Consider the following 27,203-nt stretch of genomic DNA (forward strand, 5'->3'; position numbering starts at 1 on the left):
TACAGTGAGACTAGGTAAACTAGGTAGTAAACTTGGCCCACTGTCCCTGCCTACTTGCCACAATCAGCCCTGGGTGGCTGCGGACAACTGGATGGCAGTTGTAGACTTAAAATTCATTGTTTTATACAATGATGAAAAAAAATAATATAAATAAAACTAATATGGACCTGATTGGAAATTTTGTGCACTTGATACAAAATGATACAATAATGAGAAAAAGAAATAAAAAAAAATAACTAAATTCAATTTCCATAATGGGATCTGAACCAATGAAATAAACTGTTGCTGGTCTCTAGCATAATCCACATAAGTGTTACCAAAAATTAACATGCTCATAAGGGGACACCAACTACAGCACACTGTCACCACCTCACCTCGGGTAGGGCCCAGGTGCTGACAGACTCCATTTATATACGTCCATGCAACCCTAGCTTTATATAGTAAATAATAAACATATGTACTTACCGCCCATGCTCCCCAGTGCCCTCTTCCCTCTTCTCAGCTGACTGGAGCCTCCAATGAAGCTTCTAAATCTCAGAAGTGACCTGACAGCACTGCAGCCAGTGCTTTGGTCAGCTGGGAAAAGGCAAGGGAACACCTAGGAGCCTGGACAGGTAAGTATATATGTTTATTATTTACTATATCCTTTCATCAGCCGCCAACCACTTACCTCCAATTACATAGTGCAATGCACATTTGGCGGAAGATGATTTTTCAACATGTTGAACGACAACGATATGCCGATAATCAGCTCCTCGACTGATCGTTGTATTTATTACATGGGGCGATATCTGCCCGTATCGGCCCCTATTGGGCAGATAATCGCCTTGTGTATTAGGGCCAATAGTAGCAATGGCTGTGTGAAATCAAAAGGTTGCATCTAACATTCTGACTTGTCACTATTTTTTGTCTGTGAGGTTTACTGTTATTTCCACTTGCACCAGAGGCAGAAGCTATAGGTGGTGGTGTGTATGTGTGTGTGTGGAGGGAAGGGGCTAAAGTGTGACCTGTGAGAACCCACCCTGTTTTTGCACTTTTCCCTCTCCTAAGGGCCCTATTCCACCGGACGATTATCGCTCGCATAACAGTTAACGATTAACGATCCCAAACAACCTCTATTGCGAAAGACCTGAAAACGTTTACTCATTTCCATGAAACGATAATCGTTACTCATGATCGTATTTGCGATCGTTTTTTCTTCACTATTTCTTCACTATTGCGTTCATATCTACTGCGAACAACCGAACGACATCTTATTCAATGCGAACGATTTGCGAACGTTTTGCAAACGAGCAACGATAAAAATAGGTCCAGGTCTTATAAAGCGATCAACAATTTCTCGTTCGGTCGTTAATCGTTAACTGCATTTCAACCGAACGATTATCGTTTAGATTCGAAAGATTTAACAATAATCTGAACGATAATCGTCCGGAGGAATAGGGCCCTAAGCCTTTTTAAATGGCTGGAAAATTGGACAAACTGGCTGTGGACGGTCAATAGCAATAGCAAAATTGCTTTCTTTTGCATTACCTATCACCTATCAGAGGTTACGTTGATAGGAATGCCCCTTTAAGTACTATGGAATTTTTTTTTGTATTATTATCATTATAGTGTGAAGCATTTGAATCTTTGAATGTGAGGACAAAGAGAAATATCACCACCTAGCAACGGGCCAGTGGAACTGGAGGCATTGGGATCTGACTGTCAGACCTTGTTGTTGATTCTTCTTGCCAGCTGTCACAGTGAGAACACCTCTCTCTAAAAAGAAACTGCCCTTCCGAGGTAGAGAACATAAATTACAGTGTCCTTGTGAGATCTCAATTTCGGTCTTTGTTGACTTTGTATAATAAGCTGTTTAAAGATGACATTTCATTTTGAGGCTATTCATTTAAGCGAAAAAACGGCCACTGATTGATAATGACGGACGTTATTTTACCTTAAAAGACATTGTGAGAACATAGCCTTATTGTTGAATATATTACACAACTGCACATATTTAAAACAAGACCCACTTTTCCCCTTCCTTTTGTCCACTCTATTATCTTCTCCCACTCCTTTCTTCATGTTTGTGATGGTGTGTCTATTGTTGATTTGTCCACTGTTTAGTCTTTGTTTTCATTGACTCTTCCTTGATATTGGTAAATTTCTCATGCACTATTCCTTAATCTTGACATGTTTCTACTTTGAGCAATTTTGGTTACACCAAAGTATTGGTCCCTATTAGGGGTTATCCAGCGAAAATCTTTTTCAAATTAACTGGTTTTAGAAAGGTATATAGATTTGTAATTTACTCATAGAAAACCTGGACAGTTCCTGTCTCAGACAGAGGTGGCAGCAGAGAGCACTGGTGTAAAGTGAAACTGGCTCAGTTGCCCCTAGTAACCAATCAGATTCCACCTTTCATTTTCCAAAGAGTCTGTGAGGAATGAAAGGAGCGAAGAGAAGAGGAGACGTCCGGACCCAGGTGAGTATAAGTGTTTGTTTTTTTATGTTATACTATATGGGAGAGGGAACGCACAGGGGGGCTATATGGGAGGGGGAGCGAACAGAGGGAATATATACTACGGGGGGAGCGCACAGGGGGGCTATATACTACTGGGGGGAGCTCACAGGGGGGCTATATACTACTGAGGGGGCTATATACTACTGGGGGAGCGCACAGGGGGGCTATATTATACTTTGGGGGGCTATATACTACTGGGGAGAGCTTACAGGGGAGCTATATACTACTTGGGGGAGTTCAAAGAGAGGCTATGTACTACTCGGGGGGAGCTCACAGGGAGGCTATATACTATTAAGGGGAAGCTCACAGGGGGGCTTTTATACTACTGGGAGGGGCTATATACTACTGGGGGGAGCTCAAAGGGGTCTATATACTACTGGGGGGAGCGCACAGGGGGGCTATATACTACTGGGGGAGCTCACAGGGGGGCTATATACTTCTAGGGGAGCGCACAGGGGGCTATATACTACTGGGGGAGCTCACAGGGGGGCTATATACTACTGTGGGCTATATACTACTGGGGGAGCAACAAGGGGGGCTATATACTACTGGGGGAGCTCACAGGGGGGGGTATATACTACTGGGGGCTATAGACTACTGGGGGAGCAACAGGGGGGCTATATACTACTGGGGAAGCGCACAGGGGGCTATATACTACTGGGGGAGCGCACAGGGGGGCTATATACTACTGGGGGAGCGCACAGGGGGGCTATATACTACTGGGGGAGCGCACAGGGGGCTATATACTACTGGGGGAGCGCACAGGGGGGCTATATACTACTGGGGGAGCGCACAGGGGTCTATATAAGGGCTGATGAGAGAGAAAAAAATGCCAGTTTTCCCACTTATAAGCATCAATTCTGTATGTAAATAGTTCAACAATGTTTGTGAAAAGTAACAAAATACGTTTACTACTGATGTTCAGCTCGGACCTTCACCTGACAATAGACCCCGGTAAGTGTACTTTCACTAAAAGTTGTTGAGTACCCCTGGTATAGGTCAACACATGCTGGAATTGTTGTGCGCAGAAAGGATGCAGAAGCCAGGGTGAAGGGAAGGGGTCAGAGAGTTTGCTGGGAATGCATTGAGCTCTCTCCACCCCCACAGGAGTCGCATTCCAGCAGCCTGCTGTGATGTCATCCCAGTCACAGGAAGTAGCATAGCAGGAAGGGGGATGGTATGGCTCTTTAAATCACGAATAAAAAAAACCCTGTCACAGCGCAGACAGATGAAAGACGGTAAATTATAGTTCATTTGATTCTCTATCTAAGGTTTTAGTGATTTGTATCTGTATGCATGTCACATTGAGCTACGCCAGCTAAACCCTGTGAGTGTGGATGCCTGGTTTGTTTACAGCAGAGTACAGTCTCGTATGTCTTTATAGGCGTCATGTCAGGAAGTTAGCTACTGATAAAGCCGGCAGTATATAGAAGATGATTATAGTATATAGCTATTCAGTAAATCCCACAACTTTAGTTTTTGATCAGTTTGTTATCATATTGAAATCTATATTGTATTCTTTATAGACGAATTCGGCTAATGATACGATAAATCTCTGTACGTCTGATACATGTTGTTGTCATGTATTTAGTGTAGATCATTTTGTGTATGCGTTATGACTGTATGGTGAGCTGCAAGGCTTCTTAAAGTGTACCCGTCGTTTCAAAAACTTTTGATATGTCATAGAGGACATTAAAAGTTTTGATTGGTCCGGGTACTGATCGTGAGAACGAGTGGGGAGAAGACCACGCTAAGCACAGTCCTGTCCCGCCTTTGCGTGTAAGCTTATGGAGCCCAACTTTCTTAAAGACACAGAGCAGGATCTTCAGTGCGGACTCCCAGCTCGTTCTCATGACTAGTCAGGATGTGAACACTCAGACCCGGACCGTGTCTATGACATGTCAAAAGTTTTTTTGTTTTAAATGACAATTCCACTTTAAACAGTGTTGGGCTCTACTATTGTGGATGATGATTAACAGCAACCTTTCATCACTTGCATGCTACCTGAAGTTATCAGGGCTATCGCTAGTGGCTTCTGCCTGCTGCCATTAGTTTCCCTATACTCAAACAGGGAGAGACAGGCAGAAGCCACCTCAAGGGTAGTGGTGCGCTACCTGAACCCTACCTTGGCACAACACTGCTCACTACCTGTCTTTGATAGACTATAGGGGACTGTTTGCCCTTTAAGAACTGCCAATTTCTGAATGGACTTCGTGGAGTGCAAGAAGTTTGGTGGGTTATAAAATCCAGCAGCTGGCGGGCGGGGAATTGATTACAAGTACTAACTCACCTGTCCCCGTGCCCGCGGTGAGCGGTGGGACCATCTGCAGGACCCCCGCCAGGTTCCAAAATCTCTGAAGCTGACACGTCACAACCTGGCTGATGGACTGGCCACTCCGCCAGCCAGTGACAGGGGTGGAACGCTGCTCCAGTCACTGATTGGCTGAGTGGCCAGTCTATCAGTCGGGCCAGGCCTTTTAGTGATAACGCCAGGACTCGGAGGGAGAACACCTTCCATCAGGGGTCCCGCAGCTCAACACGGGCACAGGAAAAGGCAAGTTAGTATTTGTAATCAGTTTCCCCCCAGACGGATTTTATATTCTGTCGGACTCCTCCTTTAACATGTCTTATTATTATGTGAACATTTGCAGAGGGGTTTTTCTACCTCTTGTGTTTGAATTGTATGTTTGACTTGTCTGTCTATATATTTACAAAAATATATAGGAAGTGAACATAGTAATTGAATATGTTAGTCACACGCAGATTATATGAGTGTGGCAGTTGTATAACATCTACAATAGTACCTGTTGTATTACAGTTTGAAATTCAGTTAGGGCACAAACATCTTGAAGTGTGACCGTCCATAGGAACACAATGATGAATGCCACAAAAAATAAAGGAGAAACACAAAAAGCCATGATTAAAAGTTGCTGTGCATAAGAGTAACAGCTACTTGTAGTCAGACCTGTGGAAAAGCAAACATTTTGTAGCGAGAAAACTGATGCTAAATTGCCTCTGGATATATGTACATATGATAAGAAGAGGCTCTATGGACATTGGCACAAGAGTCTGGAGGTGACCCTATTCACTACTATAGGAGATGTTTCTAGGCATGCTCTGTAATCTATGCAGGGGTCAATGTACATGGATAGAGAGGCTAAGCTCTTAACAGGTATTGTGATCCTGTCCTATCTGTTTAATGGTGTCATCTGCTGTAATTTTTTCTAAACAGAACAGAAAGAGTCAGCTCATTATTAGGCTTAGTGACTAGATTGAGAACTGCAAGATTTAAAATCCATTAAAGGGGTTATCCAGCGTTTTAGAAAAATATGGCTCTTCTTGTCTCCTGTTCAGGTGTGGCTTGCAATTAAGGTAATTCTGTACCCACAATCTGACACCCCTCCCCCCCCCCCCCCAAACCGCTTGTTTTTAATCCAAGATCTGTCCTGGGGTCCGTTCGGCAGGTGATGCAGTTATTGTCCTAAAAAACAACTTTTAAACTTGTAGCCCTGTGATAAATTGGCCTGGCCTGGAATGTCTGTGCCCTAGGCCTGCGACACCTCTCCGTCCCTCCTCCCCACCCTCTTTATCATTAGGAATGCCCCTGGCCCAGGATTTCTTCTATTCATCTTTTGTCTAAACGCTGCACTTGGGCTGGATTGTTAAGGCCTATGTGCAGTGTTCAGACATGTAATGAATAGGATAAATCATGCCTGGGGCATTCCTAATGATAAAGAGGGTGAGGAGGAGGGACAGAGTTGGTACAGGCCATTGGGCATAGGCCTGCAAGTTTAAAAGTTGTTTTTTAGGACAATAACTGCATCACCTGCCAAACGGACTCCAGGACAGATCTTTGATTAAAAGCAGCTATCTGACGGTACAAGCTGTTGGGGGGGGGGGTTGATTGTGGGTACAGAGTCGCTTTCAGCTCCATTCACTTCAATTAAACAGAATTGCAGAACCCTACACAAACTGGTGAGTCATGTTGTGTTGTGTGGCCGTGTTTTTCTAACACTGGATAACCCCTTTAATAATATAGATAGTAAAATGGAAAATGAGAAAAATATTACAAAAAAAAGACTTTGAAAAATGGTTAACATACAAACCATTTAAACAATAGGTAATGACACATTTCCTTTAATATTGCAGAAATCCAACCTAGATCTCCATCCTCAGATGAACAACTTTCAAGTTCTCCAGGGGATCAGCAGACTGTGCATAACGTGGACTGCAAGATCTGTGGTGACAAAGCTTCTGGTTTCCATTATGGGGTGCATGCATGTGAAGGTTGCAAGGTAAGATATGAAGCCTGCCTACTGCAAGAATATATATATATATATATATATATATATATATATATTTATATATATATATATATATATATATATATAGTAAACCCCTTCCCGCCGCAGGATGTAGAGGTACGTCCTGCTGCGGGTGGGGAGGTTCAGAGAGGGCCGCGATCCTGTATGCTTTCTGCTGCCCGGGACCACAGCTGTTGGCGGATGTTGCCGATTGCCACATTTGCTAATTAGGACAGTTAAATGCAGCTGTTAAATTTGACAGCTGCATTTAAATGTCCTCCATAGCCCCTATCTCTGGTGTCTAGTGGCTGGACCAGGATCCGTTATACTGGCCAGGCCGGGACTCTGGCCAGAATGACGCTGTTCCCGACTCGGCAATCCACGTATCTGGTCTGCTGCAGACCAGAGTAATAGAGCACTGATCTAATTGATCAGTACTTTATTGTATGCACAGCATTGATTTCAATGGGAGATCAGTACTGTGTTCATAGAAGTGCCCCAGGGGGCTTCTAATTAATGTGTGTGAAAAAAAAATCCCCTCCCCTAATAAAAGTTTGAATCACCCACCTTTTCCTATTTTATAAATAAAAAAAATAACATATTTGGTATTGGCGGGAGCATAATTGCACATTCGTGATCTCGCACGGTAAATGATAAAAAGTGATCAAAAAGTCACATATACGCATAAGTAATGTACCAATAGAAAGTACACATCATGGCGCAAAAAATGACACACCACACAGCCCCATAGACCAAAGGATAAAAGCGTTACAAGGATGGGAATAGAGCAATTTTAAGAAACATTTAGTTTTTTAATGCAAGTTACATATAATTGTAATCGTACCGACTTGAGAAACATAGATAACTAGTCTGTTTTACCATAAGGCGAATGGCATAAACCCCAAACACCCTGAATAAAAAATATTGCGTCTTATTTTCAATTTCACCGCGCATATAATTTTTTTACTGGTTTTGCAGCATATTTTATGCAAAAATTAAGTCTGTCATTGCAAAGTACAATTAGTGGCGCAAAAAATAAGGGCTCATGTGGGTCCGTAGGTGAAAAAATGCAAGTACTATGGCCTTTAAAACATGAGGAGGAAAAAACGAAAGGGTATATATATATATATATATATATATACCCTTCCATTCCAGGCCAATTTTCGTTTTTTTGTGTACTTCAGGCTGGGGCTTACATCAGGGGACAGGACTGTGGAGGTAATCTTTCCATAGCTGTAACCCCTCTCTCCCCGGACAGAGAGTGCTTCATGTATGTGCCCACATCAACCCTGCTCATTCCTTCATGCTCCCTGCAGTCTCTGTCCGCCCTTGTGTTTCCCATCCTCTCTATTACTGTACAGTAAATTATAATATCACATATTCAGCTGTTTCTAAATGTTTGTTTCATCTGTTTTACATGTTATTCAGAATAATAAATCATTATTTTTGGGGTGTGGAACCAATTGTCTGCATTTCTATCATTTCTTATGGGAAAAGTTGCTTTGGTTTAAGAGTGGATTTGCATTACAAGCGCGGTCCTGGAACGAATTATACTCGTAATCCAAGGCGCCACTGTACTAACGGGTGAGGGGGGAGCTTGTGTGCAAGGGGCCTTTCCACTGCCTCTTGTATCTGATCTCCCCTTTCTCTCTGTGTAGTCTGAAGGCTTCAGCAGCAGTTGTAGTAAAACCCTCTATATTGCTTTGTTGCTGCTGTTTCTTTCATGTCTTGTCTCCAGTTTAGGTGCGGAGAGTAAGGGTCCATTTACACAGAAAGATTATCTGCCAAAGATTTGAAGCCAAAGCCAGAAATGAGTTTGAAAAGAGGAAAAATCTCATGCTTTCCTTTATGACCTGATCTCTTTTCATAGTCTGTTTCTGGCTTTGGCTTCAAATCTTTCATTTTCTGTCAGATAATTTTTCTTTGTTAATGGACCCTTAGCTGTTAAGCGCCCCCAAAAATGTTGGGTGGTTGTGGACTAATATATAAGTGTGACAGTTCTACCTTTGTTTGCTGGTTCCCCACTTCCACACGCTTCATTGAGTTTTGTAGGAATTTCAAATCTCACATACACTTCAAGGCTATGTTCACACACCGTTAAAATAATGGCCTTTTTTTTTGGGACAGCTGTTATTTAACGGCAAATAATTTTATAAAAACTGCTGCTGTTTTACAAATAATAACGGTAATAAATGGTGGCTGTCCAATAAAAACGCTCATCATTATGATGATGTGTGAATACAGCCCAATAGTGCCATTCACTCTTGCGCTGTGGTAGGTGAAGGCTTTTAATCCTCTAATATGTGCATGTGCTGGAGGTAAGACATTTATAGCATATCCACAGGCATATTTCTAACTAATCTAGAACTTTTCGGTGAATCTGGTGAATTAATGTTTAAGAAAATGTATTACAGGGTTTCTTTCGTCGGACCCTGCGGATGAGGCTTCAGTATGAACACTGTGATCGCAACTGCAAGATACAGAAGAAAAACAGAAATAAATGCCAATATTGTCGCTTTAATAAGTGTCTGAGTCTGGGGATGTCCCACAATGGTAAGCACCTTAACATGATGAGATACTACATATACAGGTCAAAAAACCACAGTACAAAGATTCTGATGTGTTTTGGGTTTAGCTCAACCTGTAGTCATAGTATATAGTAAATGACAAAATGCCTGTCCCATTCGCCTGCCGCTGCCTGATCTCGGGCCGCCCGTTCTCTGCCGCTATCAGTGTTTTGGTAACATCTGGTGGCGACCTTCTCCCTCTGGAAATGGACTGTCAGCATAGACAAAATAGAAGAATAGGCAGCTAGAGATCCGGCAGCTGCTCAAGCCAGGTAAGTATGCATTACTGACAAGTTCCTCAAAGCCCTGGCAGTACATCAATGAGCAATTTATCCCAGACAACCCCTTTAATTTTGTGATTTTCTGTTTGCTATGACTAAAGGTTAAGCTAAACCTTGGTGTTCTTGGTACAAACAGATTTTGGTTTTATGATATATAAAGCCATGTTAATTGGAGACACCTGAATTGCTGAACGGAAATCCTCATTTGTATTCTGACTACTACTACTTTGTATACTGTTTGGAGTGGTGAGCTGTTTTCTATTTGTGCTTTGTGTTTGATAAATCTGTGCGCATATAAGGGTCCACTCGAAGGGTGTTATTACACGGCCCGATAATAACTGTAAACGAGCGCCGATCTGCTAGATCGGCGCTCGTTTACTGGGCCTTTTACACGGCCCGATTATCGTTTAACAAGGGCTACACGGAAATCGATACCGATGTCCTAGCAGCCCTTGCTCAAACTGCATACATTACCTATCCATGGTCCAGGGCTCCTCTTTTGGTCCGCTACTCCCTGGGTCCCGCGTGCTGCAGCTTCAGGGCGGCATGTTTTAGCTGACAGAACACTTAGCCAATCACTGGCCGCGGCGGTCCTGGCCAGTGATTGGCTGAGCGCCTGTCAGCTAAGACAGCCCGCTCTGAAGCTGCAGTGAACGGGACTCGAGGAGAAGCAGAGCGCAGTAGGAGCCCTGGACCATGGATAGGTAATGCATGCACTTTGCAAAACATCAGCCGGCCGCGCTCCGCTATTGCAATTATAGGTCCAAACCTATATCAATGATCAGGCGATGATCCTTGTCATCAGCTGATACAGGGCCGTTTCTAGGTAATTTGGACTACAGGGCGAATCTTGCTATAAGAGCCCCCCCCCCCCCAAAAAAAAAAAGTTATTTCGTGACTCACAGGTGACGTCTTCTTGGATCTGAGGTGTCACTTTTCTTTGCCTCTCCATCCAGTCCAGGCCTCCATGATGATTTCTTCCAGCTACAATTCATCTCTTCTGAACCTGCCAGACAAACATCTTAGGCTCCGCACTTTTACAACAACTTCCACTTTTTTGTGTCATGTGCAGCGAAGTCAGTAGCTATGTGGGTTGCCCCTGTATGTAGGATCCCCTGCTGTGCCCCCATATAGTAATAATCCCCCCAGTGCTCCCCCTAATAGTAATAATCCCCCCTGTGCTACCCCCCAATGTACTAATCCCCCTGTGCAGTACCGATAGTAATAGCCCCATACAGGATAGCCCTCCCCCCGTGTAGCCCCCCATAGTAATGTCTCCCCTCGTCTAGACCCCCAAAGTATAGCCTAGCCCCCCAAAGTATAGCCCTCCCCGAGTAGCCCCCCATAGTATAGCTCTCCCCCCGAGTAGCCCCCCCATAGTATAGCCCTCCCCCCCGAGTAGCCCCCCCATCCGAATAGCCCCCATATTATAGCCCTCCCCCGTGTAGCCTTCCATACTATTGGCCCCTTTGTAGCCCCCACATTGCAGCAATTATGAGAAGAAAAAAAATACACTCAACTCTCCTGGATCCTGCAGCAGCGTCTCCCTCTGGCAGCTGATCTTGCAAGTACAGTGAGCTTCCGGCACAGGCAGCCTGCCACACACCTGCTCACCGCTGTAGCCCCGCAGTGCCCAGACTTCTCTCCTCGGCGGCGGTCATGTAATCACGTCACATGTCCACTGCCAAACAGAAGAGAGGAGAAGTCCGGGCGCTGCAGGGCTACAGCAGTGAGCTTCCGGGCAGGTGTGTGGCAGGCTGCCTGTGCCGGAAGCTCACTGTACTAGATCGGGCTGCCTGGAGGGACCGGGGGGCGCCCCCTATCTGTCGGCGCCCAGTGCGGTCGCCTGGCCCGCCCGCCTCTACAAACCGCCCTGGGCTGATAGTTGTGTATATTACATGGAATTTAGCCGATTATCGTCCCGTGTAATAGTACCCTAAGCTTGGACTAACTGTTACTTTGCTTGAAGTACACCAGACTTCTGAGGCAGATTTTGATGCTCTTTTTAGCACACAGTTGCGCGCCGCCATTTCCAACCTCATGGAAAAGTGTCTTGAAAGTGTCAAAAACCTATAATAAATGCAAAGGAAAAAGTCCTGTGCAACAGTTTTTGGACAGAATAATCATGCAGACACATTGGTACATCAGGACCACTGTTTATTTTGGTGGGCAAAAAAACTGCTAAAGGTGACTGTCACACAGCCTTTTAGAAAACTGTCAGTACAGCTGTGTGTGTGTTCGCTGCAAGTCACTCTATTTCTAAACATCTGTTCAGTTCACATCGAGATGGAAAGTTTTATCATCCTGTGATTAACAGTGGTCCATAGCTGTGATGGCAGGTCCAAGGTCTAGGATAGTTCAGTCAGGTCAAGTTTTATTTTATTTAATTACTGGTTGAAACAATAATCTCAATGTTGGTGGGTGATATTAAACAAAGTGCCCAGTGTCTAGATTGAGGTTGTATTCATATACAATAAAAGCAAAATACAACAGTAAAATAGGTATAAAACCTGGCTATATTTTGAATTTATTAACGTACTATGTGAAAGTCTAGGGAAGCACAGCAATCTGTGAACACTCTGTAATAACATATATATACACAAACTGTTTCTCAGACAGCAAAAATGCCTCAAATCAAAACACTTTAGGTGGTGGTGGGGGGGATGTGTGAGGTCCGCTCAGCCAGTCAGCGGCGGTAAAGGGATCCTGCCTCAGCTGATGACTGGCTGAGCAGACCTCCCACGTCCCCACTCAGACCAGGGAGCGGCCACCAGTGTTGGGACTGGGGAAGTAAGAGCACTTTATTTCTTTTATCCTGCCCTTCCCCAGCACTTGCTTAAAAAAAAAATAGGTCTGGCCAGACTTCTCTTTAAGAGGCACTGGGCTCCCAATAGAGATTGCACATCTGGACCTGCCCATGCAGCAGCCTTACAAATCTATTTCCACTATAATTTACACCTGTTACCGATGTGAATTATTAAATATGGCAAGCTGCAGTTTTTTCTGATATATAATTTAAAAAAAAATCAGCAATCCTAGTTAGAGATAAGCGAATTTACAGTAGGAAGGAAGTGAAGCGCTTTGTTCCTATCTGCACTCTGCTCATCAGGCTGCGGGGGTTTCAAGTCTGCTCGGCTCTCTGCTGCTCCTCCCCAGGTGCTGGAAAAAGATGGATCCCGTTCTGGAAAACTGGGATAAGCTTCCCAACCTCCCACTGAGGGTGGGTCGGCCTGCCTCCAGTGCTTCAGCCAGGGCCTGATGGTACATTCACTTCGAGCAGAAATCTGCCCAACACTGGCATGCTAACAATGATAAATCTCCCATTCCTATGTGTGTTTAATATCTCAGTGTAGGATTTGATATAACATCTGTCCTTGGTTAGGGTAAAAAATTATCTTTTAATCTGCAGGAGTCAATAAGGAGTGGCCTTGAGTGTCTGTGTCCTAGGCCTGCGATGCCTCTGCTTTCCCCTCATCATTAGGAACACCCCTGGGAATTCTCCTAATAATCACTTGTCTAAACAGTGCCACACCTCATTGACTTAGCTGCTGCAGATCAAAAGATCATTTTTTACCCTAACCAAGGCATTGGGCACATTTTGAACAGGAAGGACTTAAAGACAATGTACCATCAGGAACATCCTCTTTAATTTAACCCACCGATAGAATGGCGCTGTCATGGGGAAGCCGATGCCGTGGTCCGTTTTTCCCCCCAGTGGGAGGGAATTCCCTCCCCTCTATGACGCGGCTCCATTGATTGTAAAGGAGCCGCGTCATACGGGGGAAAGAATTCCCTCCCACTGGGGGAGGGCCGGCCTCCAGTGCTTGAGCAACAGCCCAGGACCCGTGCATAGAACGGCGCCGTACACAGAAACCGGGCCGTTCTATCGGTGGGTCAAATTAAACAGGATGTACCTGATGGTACATCCTCTTTAAGGCCGAGTGATTTTCGTTTAAAAAGTCGCTATAACGAAAATGAGTGATTATCTGTCCGTGTAATAACGCGCAACGATCAAATGACGAATGAAATATTGCTCATTTTTGTTTTTCATCATGTTGAAAAAATATTGTTTGCAGTTTGGCAATCGTTCGCATATCTGTTTGTGTAATAAATCGTTCGACAATAAAACATGTTGTGTGGGTTTGTCCTGAAAAACGATTAGCGACCATGTAATGGCGTAATAACGATGATTCATAACAGTGATCGTTGAATGTAATAACCTCAGAATCCTTCACTACAAAATTGCTCGTTTTTACTAGTGATCGATAATTATAGCGCATTTTTAATGTCTACAGATTCACCATAAATCCCAGTCCTATACACAGAAGATGTACCAATGGGTAACCCAGTTCTTTACTTTTTCATTACAGCGATAAGGTTTGGTCGAATGCCGGAAGCAGAGAGAAGACGTCTTGTACAGGCTACGACTGGGGACTCTCCTTCTCCAATGTCCAATCTGGTGGCTCTTTCCCAAAACATTCATTCTTCCTATATGAGTACATTCACCATGACAAAGAAAAGAGCACGGGATATTCTGACCGGCAGGAGTAGCATTTCGGTGAGGAAATGTAACGTATTAAAGAACCGACTGATGTATAAGATATTAATCAAAATTCATATTAAGCAAAAGTGAAATTATTTTAATATACTAACAAACAAACCTTCCATATAATCAAAAGTTCTAACTACAAAGCAATTGGTTAGGTAAATTATCTTCTTATTGGACATTAAATAAAATAGAACACATACTTACGCAAATTTTCATACCAATAACAATATCCACTGCATCCTCCTTTTTCTTTAGCCTTTTGTGATACACGACATGGAGACCCTATGGCAGGCAGAGAGAGGAACAGTTTGGGACCAGCTGCCGACACTGGATCCTCCTGGGACAGAGATTGGAGTTCATGTATTTTACCGTTGTCAGTGCACATCGGTGGAGACTGTTCGGGCACTTACTGACTTTGCCAAGAATATTCCAGGTTTCGGCACACTCTACCTCAATGATCAGGTCACACTTCTTAAATATGGAGTCCATGAAGCAATATTTTGTATGCTGGCCTCACTTATGAACAAGGACGGGCTACTGGTAGCTGGAGGTCGTGCCTTCGTCACTCGTGAATTTTTACGCAGCCTTCGGCTCCCCTTCTGTCACATCATGGAACCTAAATTCAACTTCGCCTCTAAGTTCAATGCACTGGAACTTAACGACAGTGACCTGGCACTTTTTGTAGCTGCTATCATCCTATGTGGTGGTTAGAGACTTATCAATATTTCTCTCCTTTTTTGTTCAATGCCTTCTTTCCAAATCTCTGTGTTAGCTACTTATAGTGAAAGAAGTTGTAAAGTTGCTAATAGTTGATTATAAGGTTATTTTACATACCTCACCTTCTACTAACAGCAGTTGTCTCCTTCCTTAAAGGGAACCGGTCACCATGAAAATTTAGTCTAGGTTGTGAATATTATGTTATAAAGCAGGAAGGCTGTCGTTTAAAGTACAGTATTACATTTCAGATCTGATCAGTCGCAAGCTTCACAAAGAGAAAGGCAAGGCCAAAAACTTAAAGGGGAATTATCAGCAGGTTAGACTAATCAAACCTAATAACTCCCTATTGCGCACAGGGCATGAAGTTATGTCTAAATTCCACCTTTAGAGCACTGGTGGCAGGACTACCATCCCCAGAGCACCGATCCGGCCAGCCCCCTTTATTAATAATTAGTAGAAAGGGCAGGCTGGTCGGCGGTGGATCGGCACTTGGGGTACTGGTATCCCTGCCCCCAGTGCTCCAAATGACCTTATCGGACACAGGATTACACTACAAACAGCACTGGAACAGTACCGAGGATGAAGATAAGTTATACCTTCCTCAGCATCCTGTGCACAATAGGGAGCTATAAGAAGGTAAGATTCATCTAACCTGCTGAACTAACATTTATTCAAAAGCTATTTTACATTCACCCATCTAAGTGGGCCTCTGCATAACATAGTGTTTAGTGGATGCGTTATAAGGAGTGTTGAGTGAACTTGCCAGGCTGTTTGGGTTTGGCAACGTCCTCTGACCCCGAATGGCATTTGACTCCTGGCAACAGGAGAAGTAGCATGGCACCCTAGGGAGTCCTGGAAAACATGGATACAGCCTATGGCAGTGAGATGTTAAATTCCTGGAAGATTTTAGTCTTGAGGCCCTATTACATGAAGTGATTATTTGCTGTACTTGGCCGATTATTGACCATTCCAGACGATAATCAATTGGTGTAATAGGGCTTGTTGAAAGGTCACGATCAGCCGACAGATCATGATCTTTCAACAAGCTGAAACAAAATGATCAGCACAGCGATGGTCTGCTGCACGTCGCACCATGTAATAGGAGTGGCAGCAGCTGACCGCCATTTTCCTCTATGGGCCGCCAGGATGTATGTGTGTCTAATAGCACAGGGAATGAGGAGAAGGCGAGTGCTTATCTGACAGGTCGACGCTCGCTTTCTACTCAACATTGGCCCGTGTAATAGGGCCTTAAGATCATTGGCAGAACCTAAAGCCTGGGTAGGGTGGAGACAGAGATGGCGGAGGAGATATGCATTAGTGTATCGGCTGGATAGAAAGACAAGCCTGACTGCTGCACTCAGCATAGATGGCAGGGGAGCGAGCTTAGAGAAGGAGAGACCGGTTAGAAAAGAGTTAGGAGATATCCTCACATTTCCAATATGGTCATATGGACATTTTACAGGATTATGAGTATCAAAATATCAATATTTCTATTAAATATTCATAAATGAATATTAATATCCTAAGGCGAATATTAATATTTCCTATTATTAAATACAGCATTATCCCTTTATCAGTCCATGCACGGAAGATGCAACTTTCTATTATTTTCATATTGGGAATGACACATTTGTCCAGTTTTTATTCTTATTCTATTAATTTATTTTCTATTTGTTTAAAAAAAAATAAAAAATCTAGTTAGATACAGCGGATTACCTATCCGTAACGCAGGATTATTCATCTCAGCAGTGGTTTACACTAACCCAGAAAGCTAACTTTAGCTAAAGTAAACTATTCTTCATAAAAGTGTTTGGGAGTCACGCAAGTTCTGATGACTCCTATTATATAGAATTCTTTCTTCTCCAAAACTAGTAAGGTAACATTAAGGCAACATCATCTTTAGGTGAAAACAAACAAAAAAAATCTGTTTTTTTTTTTTTAAATGACAGCCGTTAATAATTATGATAGTTTTACGGCCGCCATTATAAGATAACAACCGTTATTTCACCTAAAAAGATGTTGTGTTACCTACAGGTTATTAATCCTTTATTAACCTATGTAGCAGACCAGCTATACACTAACTACTTTACTTTTATCTGTCCTTTTGGCACTTCTTATTGTTGACAACAAAATGTTCCTTATCATTGCTGTTCCAACTAATTTTTTTTTCCTTATTTACATCTAGACCGCCCGGGCCTCATGAGTTCCTCCCAGGTAGAAGACATCCAAGAAAGAATTCTCAGTGCTCTGGGGCGTCATCTGCAGACATCTCACCCAGATGCTCCTTTCTTATTTCCAAAACTCTTACACAAGATGGCTGATCTGCGCCAACTGGTGACTGAGCATGCAGAGCTTGTACAAAGTATAAAACGTACAGAATCCAGTGCATCACTGCATCCTCTGCTACAGGAGATCTACAGGGACATGTACTGACTATAACATACCTATAATACTAACATGCGTATATTGATTCCTTATTTATATCTGAATGTGTATCCCCCAACAATGAGGCATAAGTACATTTCTTCCTAGCACTTACCAATTTGCACTAACTTTTTCTAATGTTCCGTTATAATAGTGTTCTGTATTCATGAACGTCCCATATTTCAGGATTAGAGATGAGCGAACCAGGAGCATGTTCGAGTCGATCCGAACCCGAACTTTCGGCATTTGATTAGCAGTGGCTGCTGAAGTTGGATAAAGCCCTAAGACTATGTGGAAATCATGGATATAGTCATTGGCTGTATCCATGTTTTCCAGACAACCTTAGAGCTTTATCCAAGTTCAGCAGCCCCAGCTAATCAAATACAGAACGTTCTGGTTCGGATCGACTCGAACCTGAACCCGGTTCGCTCATCTCTATTCAGGAAACCATAATAATAATGATCTTATTATCTTTTTCTTAATATGGCGCTAAAATTCTGTCCAAGGGCTTGAAATATTAAAGTGTCACTGTAATTAAAAATTTTTTTTGACGTGTCATAGAGATATGTCAAAAGTTGTAATTGGTCAGGGATGCTGGATTACTAGAACAACTAGGGAGAAGTGCTCAGTTGGGTGCTTCTTTTCCTGTGTTGCTCCTTGGAGACGGATTTTAGAAAGTCTTTAGAGGATATCAGCACCCAGACCTCACTAAACCAATCAAAACTTGACATGTGTCTAGGAAATGCTTAAAGCGAATGTACCACCAGGTACATCACTTTTTAATTTTATTATTTTTTTTACATGAACAGACTAGCTCGGGGATGGCGGTGGTGCCGTCCCTTTTTTGACTTGCCGCCGGCTGATTCCAATGCATGATGCCGGTCTGTTACTGAGCACCGCCAGGCATGAACACTGGAGGCGGGCCCGTCCCCAGTGTTTCATGCCCGACTGGTGCTTGGTTATAGACTGGTGCTGTGCATGGGAACCAGCCGTTTTTTTTTTAAAGTGACAATAAAACTTTAAATTCAGCCTTAAAGATTACCTGTCATGATGTCTCTTCACCAGATTGGTGTGCAGTCGCCCCCCACCTCCAGAAGTTTAGGTAACCATGGATATGACCACACTGGGTCAGTTCAGTGCACAAAGCCCTATTTGGTTCAGAATGGGGCTTGTGCATTCGGCATTAAAGGGGTTATCCAGCGCTACAAAAACATGGCCACTGTTCCCCCTACTATTGTCTCCAGATTGGGTGCGGTTTCAAACTCAGTTCTATTGAAGTAAATAGAGCTTATTTGCAAACCACACCTGACCTGGAGACAAGAGAGAGGGAAAAGGGGCCATGTTTTTGTAGCACTGGATAACCCCTTTAACTTTTCCATAGTTAGCCAAACTTCCGGCAGCAGGAGTGACTGGACACATGGTTGAAGAGACATCATGGCATCTTTACAATTGAGAGGGAGGTTGACTACTTCTGTGAAGGCCATTAGTTTATTGCAGTTTGGCTTCTCAATATATACCTTAGTTTCCTACTTGGTATGTAGCGATCTGTGTTTTTTCCCCTATCCATTATTTAAAAAACTTAAAAAGCGTTGTTTTAGTCCATACAATAAAATTATAATAAGAAGCACAAAATGCAGAATAAATAATCAAGCTCCTAAGAGCTTTTAGTAACCTATTTCCACACAGTGCCACAATAATACATTGCCAGAAGATTAAAGCGAATGTACCAGTAGTACATCGCTTTGTGATTTTTTTTTTAAATGAATAGACTGGTGCCAGCACGGGGAGCATGAAACACTGGAGGCCAGTCCCCAGTGTGACGAACCCCCCTCCCCTCTGTGATGTGGCTCCATTAGAACCAATGGAGCTGTTTCACAGAGGGGAGATCATCACACAGAGGCCTGCAGCGCCCGTCTCCAGTGCTTAAGGACCGGCTGGTGTTTGGTTAACAGACCGTGGCCGTGCGCAGGAACTGGACCACCGCTTGCCGGTGCAAGTCTATCCATATAAAAAAACCACAAAGCGATGTACTACTGGTACATTCGCTTCAACTTGATGATGTTCTTGCTCATTAAAAAAAAAAAATTGGATAAAAAAAATCTTAATAGCTTATAGAAATCACATTTATTAAAGAGATATTATTAATTATATATAAATATATACATATAAACAAGTGTACAGAGAAAATTAATATAACATTTCATTATATTAAAGTTAATCTATGTTTCTTTTATTAAGGCTGTGTTCACACATGAGGGAGATTTATCAAACATGGTGTAAAGTGAAACTGGCTCTGTTGCCCCTAGCAACCAATCAGATTCCACTTTTCATTCCTCACAGACTCTTTGGAAAATGATAGGTTGCTAGGGGTAACTGAGACAGTTTCACTTTACACCATGTTTGACAAATCTGCCCCATAGTGTTTAATTTTGCAGCAAATTTTGCTATCATGGTAAAATAGAGCTAATCAACACTAATTAAACGCCATGTGCGAACATAGCCATAGGGTGGTGGTGGGGGGGGGGGGGCATGAAAATCGAACATTGCTTTTGAATTGTGGTTCCAGAGAGAAATGTTTAAGAACAAACTAATAAAGCCGGCATGGACAAAAATAATGGTTCCCTTACAAAAGATTGAAAATAGATTTACCATAGGGGCATTTTACACTTATAAGGGGAGATTTATCAAACATGGTGTAAAGTAGAACTGGCTCAGTTGCCCCTAGCAACCAGATTCCACCTTTAATTTTCCAAAGAGTCTGTGAGGAATGAATGGTGGAATCTGACTGGTTGCTAGGGGCAACTGAGCCAGTTTCACTTTACACCATGTTTGATAAATCTCCCCAATGGTGTGTTAACACAGACTGATTTTTGAAGCCAAACCTAGGAACAGACCATAAACAGAGTCATAAAGGAAAGACTGAGATTTCTCCTTTTTTCAATATTATTCCTGGCTTTGGCTTAAAAAATCTGTCAAAATCTGATAAATCTGTCTGTGTAAACACACCGCAGGTGTCTTCATGCTGGTAATCAGTCCGTCAGCCTATATATGGGGTGAAAAGTCACTATGTGCTGTTTGGTATCATGCTGTGTACCACACTGAACATGGACAAAATAAAGCTAAGGAGAGAGATAAGAGAGAAAATTATATGTTAGAGGGAAAAACTATAAGACCATCCCCAAACAGCTTGATGTTCCTGTGACTACAGTTGCACATATCATTCAGGTGTTTAATCTCTTCATGACCAAAGGTTAATAATGCATGGATGTCCAGGTCACATTAAGGGTGCCTTCACATCTAGCGACTCGCAGCGTGAATTACGCTGCGAGTTGGGTAGGTCTGAACGACCGCTGCGTGTATGTAATTCTGCCGGCCCCTTAACCCCTTCAGCTCCCGCCCGGCTTCCACTCCGTGTATACATTACCTCTCCTCGCTGCACGGGTCCCGGCGTACTGCTCTCCCGCCCGGCCAATCAGTGGCTGCGGCAGGGCAACACACTGATTGGCCGGGCGGGAGAGCAGTACACAGAGACCCGTGCAGCGAGGACAGGTATACAGCGGAGTGGCAGCCGGGCGGGAGCTGAAGGGCTTAAGGGGCCAGCAGAATTACATACACGCTGCATGTATGTAATGAAAGTGATCTGCCAGGACCTGACAGACTCACAGCATAATTTACGTTGCGAGTCGCTAGGTGTGAAGGCACCCTTAAGCAATGTTCCTCCTCCCCTTCTGAGAGTCCTAATGCTTTTATTTTGTCACTTACAGGGCAACATTTTTAGCGCCATGATTAAGGATGGTCCGAACCTGCTGAGGTTCGGGTTCGTATGAACCCGAACGCTCGTCATCAGATTCCCGCTGTCTGCCCGCTCCATGCAGTGGGTGGATACAGCGGGAGGACCGCCTGGAAAACTTGGATACAGCCTATGGCTATATGCCAGTTTTCCAGGCGGTCTCCCCGCTGTATCCACCCTCTCCACGTAGCGGGCAGACAGCGGGAATCATTGCCGAGAGTTCGGGTTTATACGAACCCGAACCTCGACAGGTTCGGACCATCCCTAGCCATGATCTAGTTGTTATTGGTATCATATTGGTGTAAAAGGATTTTTTTTCTCATATATAATTAAAGGGGGGGGGGGCACCAATCCTGGTATTTTTTCTGTTTTTGTTCATTGTGTTCACCTTGGGGGAACAATATTGTTATATTTTAATAGATCGAACAAATCTGCATGCTGTGATATATGATATGCTTATTTTTTTTTTGTATACGGGAAAAAGGGTCATTTAAAGGGGGTTGGTCACTTTATAGTAAAATAGTTCAGTATACAGTATTAGTAAGTGTCCTCACTGCACTTACTGACAGCAGCTCCTTGTGTACCTCATAGAGCTAATATCAGACTCCCCTCCTCCAGGCTGTGCTGCCTTACTCTGTGGTGTTTCTGTCCATAAGATGGCCGACATCAAGGAGCATGTGACCATGCCCCACCCCCTGCGTCCACCACTTAGTCTGTATATGCCTATGGTGGACACTGAAGAGGCGGGTCACATGCTCCTCCATGTCGGCCATCTTTTTGACAAAACCACCACAGAGTAAGGCAGCACAGCCTGGAGGAGGGAAGCCTGATTTGTTTTTATGAGGTACACAGGGAGCTGCTGCCAGTATATACAGTGAGTATAGATATTGTATACTGAACTATTCTACTATAAAGTGGCCAACCCCTTTAATCTTTTAATGGGGAGGATTTAAAAAAAAAAAAAATGTTTTTACACTCCCAGGGGTCTTTACTTGTCACCAATTCCCTTAAATGCCATGATCACTATATATATATATATATATATATATATATATATATATATATACATACACCGGGCTCCTAGGACACTAAAGTCCCACTTTACAGTCAGAAACGTATATACATGTTTCTACTGCACAGGAAATTATCAGTAGGAGGGTATAAACCCACACACCGTATACACAGCGTATTTACTGCTGCGATACGCAGCGAATACGCAGCAAAAACGCAACAAATACGCAGCAAAAACGCAGCATTAAATTTTCACCATCAAACTGCTGCGTATTTGCTGCGTATACGGTGTGTGGGTTTGTACCCAGAACGTATATATATGTATTGTGGATGTGAAGGGGTTAATGAAAAAAATTACAGCACTATGTATATTACAAAAGCATCATGTACATACCTGTTGTGATGCTGTGTGATCTGGCATCTTCCATAAGAATGTTCTTTATCCCAGGCTTATAGTGTCACAGTGGTGGGTCTGTGACACTGTCAGCTCCCACTCTGCTCTCTGGCCACTGCTGTGTCAGGCTGCCCCCTACGTCCTCCTGTATGAATGACAGTCGGAAGAGGTGAGCAGCTGCCTGAAGACACAGTGGCTAGAGAGCGGAGTGGGAGCTAACAGCGTTACAGATCCACCTCTGTGACACGGTCAGCCCAGGACAAAAGAAGTTTTTATGGAAATGCCTCATCACACAGTACCGCATGCATGCAATGTATGTATGCAATGACCTCGTGATAGGCATTTGGAAACTGACAGCACAAATATGTGCATATCTGTGCTATCAGTTTCCCTTAAAGGTGCGGTGCAAGAGTAAATTTTATTTCAAATTGGATAGTTAATATGAATGGTAACCAAAGAGCCCAGAACAACTTCCAAAGAGATTAGAGCTGAACTCCAAGGTCAAGGTAAATCAGGGTCAGATTGAACCATCTGTCACTGTCTTTGCCAAAGTTTGCTTTCAAACTTCAAAATCATTGAAAGTGAGACTAGAGTTTGCCAAAATGCATACTGACAAGCCACAAAGCCTCTGGGAGACAAAACCGGAGCTGTTTGGCGAGTCCCATCAGACACAAAAAAGAAGCATACAAAGAAAGTACATTGTACCTGGTGTAAACCATAGAGGCGGCTTAGGAATGTTCTGGGGCCGCTCTGCAGCATCTAGCACAGGGTCTTGAATCCGCGCAGGGAACAAATACTCACTTTTGTCCAAGTTTAGTTTGTTTCTGTATAACCATAATTCTGATTTTCATTTATTGATTTTTAGTCAATTAAATGTATTATTACTTTTGTCAGTTTCAATTAATTTCAGTGACCATTGTGGGTTTTTCTTTCGTTAAGAAACAATTTTGTCCATGTGTGTACTTTCTGTATTATCTCCATGTTTTAGCATTTTTAGCTTCCAAATTCTATGTAATTTTTAATTATTTTTATAGTACAAAATTCTTTACATTGAAAAGATAACATGGTTTCTGCAGCTGAACAAAGAGCGTGCTGTATACTGGGAGAAAGTTACCATTTGCTGATTTTTCAATCCTTTATGCTAGTTTCATATGTGCAACATGTATCATATTGTCACAAAATGTATGATTTTTTTCCCATGGCTTTTTTGTAGTATTGTTTTTATGCCACCTATAGTGCGATGCAGTTGTTCAGCAATATTCTTTATATAATAAAGAAGTGTAAAAAAAATAAATCCCACAATATAAACTGTTCGGGTACAAACCCACACACCGTATACACAGCAGATACGCAACAAATACGCAGCAAATACGCAGCAGATTTGTTGGTACAGATTTGATGCTGTGTTCAGTTATTTAGATATAATCTGCTGCGTTTTTGCTGCGTATTTGCTGCGTGTTTGCTGCGTATTTGCTGCGTATCGCAGCAGTAAATACGCTGCTTATACGGTGTGTGGGTTTATACCCTTTATGGGGGAAAAGTAAAAAAAAAAAAAAAAAAAAAAAAAAAAAAATTAAGCAAATGCTTGATATATTTATTAACTCTATAGATGCTGTGTTCATTTCTGTCAGTCTTTTTTTCAACCTAAATCAGGAGCGGAACTGACAGGGCAAACTTAGGGTATGTTAACACTAGGGAATACGCACAGAGATTTCAAGAGGAGGCTACGTAGGGGAATCCGCTTGAAGTCTCTGCGCATATTCCACAGTGTAAACATACCCTTATAATAAGACAGACCAATAGACTGGCAGAAATTCTGTGTGAACATAGCCTAAAGCCCCTATTACATGGGGCGATATTGAGGCGCAAATGAACGCTGTCAGCTGGGAGGGCTGCCCGGGTGATCACTAAATCGTCCGGGCAGCCCATAGAAGACAACAGCGGTCTGCTGCTGCTGCTTCTATTCCACAGGGCGAAGGCAGCATATCGCTGCTATCTTAAAGGGGTATACCGGGCCGGGGGGTATTTTGGAGGATCGCCGGAGAGGGGATGGAAATTGAAGCCGGAGGTCACTCCAGCGCCTCGGCCGCTGAATGGTAGAGCTGCCTTGAGACGTCACGTCTCATGCTGCAGCTCTGACCAGGAAGCAGCCGCAGAACGGGAGTACCGGGCGGCACGATCCAGGCACCACGATCCAGGCACCGGCACTGGAACGGGGGAGATAAGTGACCTCCGGCTTCAATTCCCCCACCCCCTCCCCGGCGATCCTCCAAAATACCCCCCGGCCCAGAATACCCCTTTAAAGGGGAACTATAAGGATTACACAGTTAGACAATTGTGAGGCTAAGCAATGATTATAAATGGAGGGGGGTGGTAGCCAAGTTACATGGTAACAACTAACAGCATGGGCGTCCATGCCAACTAGGGAGCAGGTGAGACACATCTAACCTGTGGTTTGCAATGAAGCTCCATTCACTTCAATACAACCTGCACCCACACTGGAGACAAGAGTGGTTGCTGTCTCTGAAAGAAAGTGGCTATGTTTTTTTAATGCTGGATAACCCTTTTAAGATTGCCAGATTAAGGGTATATTCACACGAACAGACTCGCAGCGGCTGGGCACACTGATTGGCCGGACGGGAGAGCAGGACGCCGGACCCGTGCAGAGAGGACAGGTAATGTATGCTTAGAGCGGGGGAGCCGGGCGGGAGCAGAAGGGGTTAAGGGCGGTAGAATTACATACTCGCTGCGGTCGTTCAGACAGTGGGAATCAGAAGCAGAGAGTTCAGGTTCATACAAAGCCGAACCTCGGCCGGTTCGCTCATCCCTAGTCATCAGCAATCCACAAAAAAAATAAAATAAATTGTCCATAGTGTATCTGTAATCCATAGTTTTTGTGAACGTTGCGTAACAATGGGACCTAAATTTGTCCGTAACTGCAGATATACAATTACGGACCAACCTATGGAACGTGTGAATGAAGCCTTAGAAGTCTACACCATCCCTGAGCTGGAGTAGATTTCACCAATTTCTAGCATAAATGATGTCGATCCAAAAAGACCATACCGCTTGCCACCAAGCCCACCTAATTTTTTAAATAGTGGTATTTACGCACAAATGCTACCTGCACAAAAATGCTAGAAAACTAGTATACAGCCTTCATCAAATGCCATCCGTAAACTACAGCAAAATGCTTAAACAAGTGCCGCAATGGCTTTTTATTGAGTTCACCATAGAACCAAATGCCATTAGCTCTATGCTCCCTCCAGGGGTGTCTGCAGGTAGCAAGCATTTTTTTTTATTCTATGTCTACGCATGGGGTTTAGGAACTTTATTAGAAAAAAATTAAGCTCTTTACCAATTTATTAAAGGGGATATCCAAAGAGCAAAAAAGGTCCTGGCTTTTCAGCTCTAAGACTAAAGGCCCTATTCCATGGAACGATTATCGTCCCGTATCGTCCGTATTCGTCCCGTGGAATAGAGTGCAACGATCAGCTGACATCGTTCATGTCGGCTGATCGTTGCAGTCGCTTGTTTTTCAACATGTTGAAAAACAAGCGACTAATATAGCAGCGATCTGCTGCCGTCGCTCTGTTGAATAGGACCGTCGGCAGCAGACGCTGCTATATCCTATGGGCTGCCCGGACGATCAGCGATCACCCGGGCAGCCCACCCGCAGCTCCCCTCCCGCACTCACCCGCTCGCTGAAGCCGCGTTGAATAGCGGCGGCAGCGTGCGGGGAATGAGGAGCAAATGAGCGCTCGTTTGCTCCTCTAAACGACCCGTGTAATAGACCCTTAAGAGCATGTTGTAGGCGCTCCGGAGAGGTGGGGGCAACCCACCTCCCATCTCCTGCTCCCAAGGGACATCTCCTTTCCAATGGGAGTAGGAGGTGGATCTCTCCAGGGGTCCCATCATATGGTAAAGGGAGAAAAGTTAATAAATGCAAGAGGTCACAATAATGCCTGTGCAGCCAATTTTATACTATAAAATGTATACTGATACTCAGAAGGGCAACCTACCACATCTCCCCAATCCCACTTTAGGTACCCACCCTGCTATTTTGGACACCAAGAAGGGCATTATTACTCTTTACAGGTTCTGTAAAAGTGCAGAGCCTAAGATGGTTGCCTGGCAGATTCGGCCAATTCCCATATTTTTTTTCTCCACGCATCCAGCTCAGCCCAGCAAAACACTGATATGAGAAGACATCACCGATGAGTCAATGGGTGTAACTGCACTGTAATCTCCTGTAGGGTTTATGATAGCAGTCATGGGGTGTGGTATTACAAAGAAAACTGGGTCTACTCGGATGCATTGTGTTAAATAAAAACATTCTCCATGTACTGCTTTGTTTGATAACCTGTTGCCCCTGGTAACGGCCCATCAGGCATCCACTTTCTTCACTCATGCTCAGTTCAATCCCAGTCACATGATCTGTCTGATTAGTACTGACAGTTGGTTTTCAAATCTCATGCAGCAAGGGGGATTGTGGGAAAGTGTCTTCACTGTTGCCTGGTAACAGCAGGGTCCGATTTCAGAGAGGAAACCAGGAAGTAATCAGATACAATTATCAAATTCTTGTGCCATGTAACAACAGTATTTAATAAATATTACATTGGTTTGTCACTTCAACAGGTAGAATGTTACAGGCAAAAACACA

At 43.5% G+C, this 27,203-nt stretch overlaps 1 protein-coding gene across 3 annotated transcripts; it reads left to right on the forward strand.

Moving 5' to 3' along the window:
• The first annotated feature begins 3,649 nt into the window (after positions 1-3,649).
• On the forward strand, positions 3,650-17,582 carry PPARD (peroxisome proliferator activated receptor delta). Of its 3 annotated transcripts, none has more exons than XM_069971452.1 (6): positions 3,650-3,741; positions 6,653-6,798; positions 9,222-9,360; positions 14,026-14,213; positions 14,460-14,910; positions 17,107-17,582. In XM_069971452.1, the coding sequence occupies exons 1-6, from the start codon at positions 3,678-3,680 to the stop codon at positions 17,352-17,354; spliced, it is 1,236 nt and encodes a 411-aa protein (XP_069827553.1). In that variant the 5' UTR covers positions 3,650-3,677; the 3' UTR covers positions 17,355-17,582. The 3 variants fall into 3 exon arrangements, with proteins under 3 accessions (XP_069827553.1, XP_069827555.1, XP_069827554.1); XM_069971454.1 differs by lacking the exon at positions 3,650-3,741 and adding an exon at positions 5,327-5,578; XM_069971453.1 differs by lacking the exon at positions 3,650-3,741 and adding an exon at positions 5,596-5,675.
• The last annotated feature ends 9,621 nt before the right edge of the window (positions 17,583-27,203 follow it).

This window comes from Dendropsophus ebraccatus, chromosome 5 (assembly GCF_027789765.1).
Source record: "Dendropsophus ebraccatus isolate aDenEbr1 chromosome 5, aDenEbr1.pat, whole genome shotgun sequence".
NCBI classification, from domain to species: domain Eukaryota; kingdom Metazoa; phylum Chordata; class Amphibia; order Anura; family Hylidae; genus Dendropsophus; species Dendropsophus ebraccatus.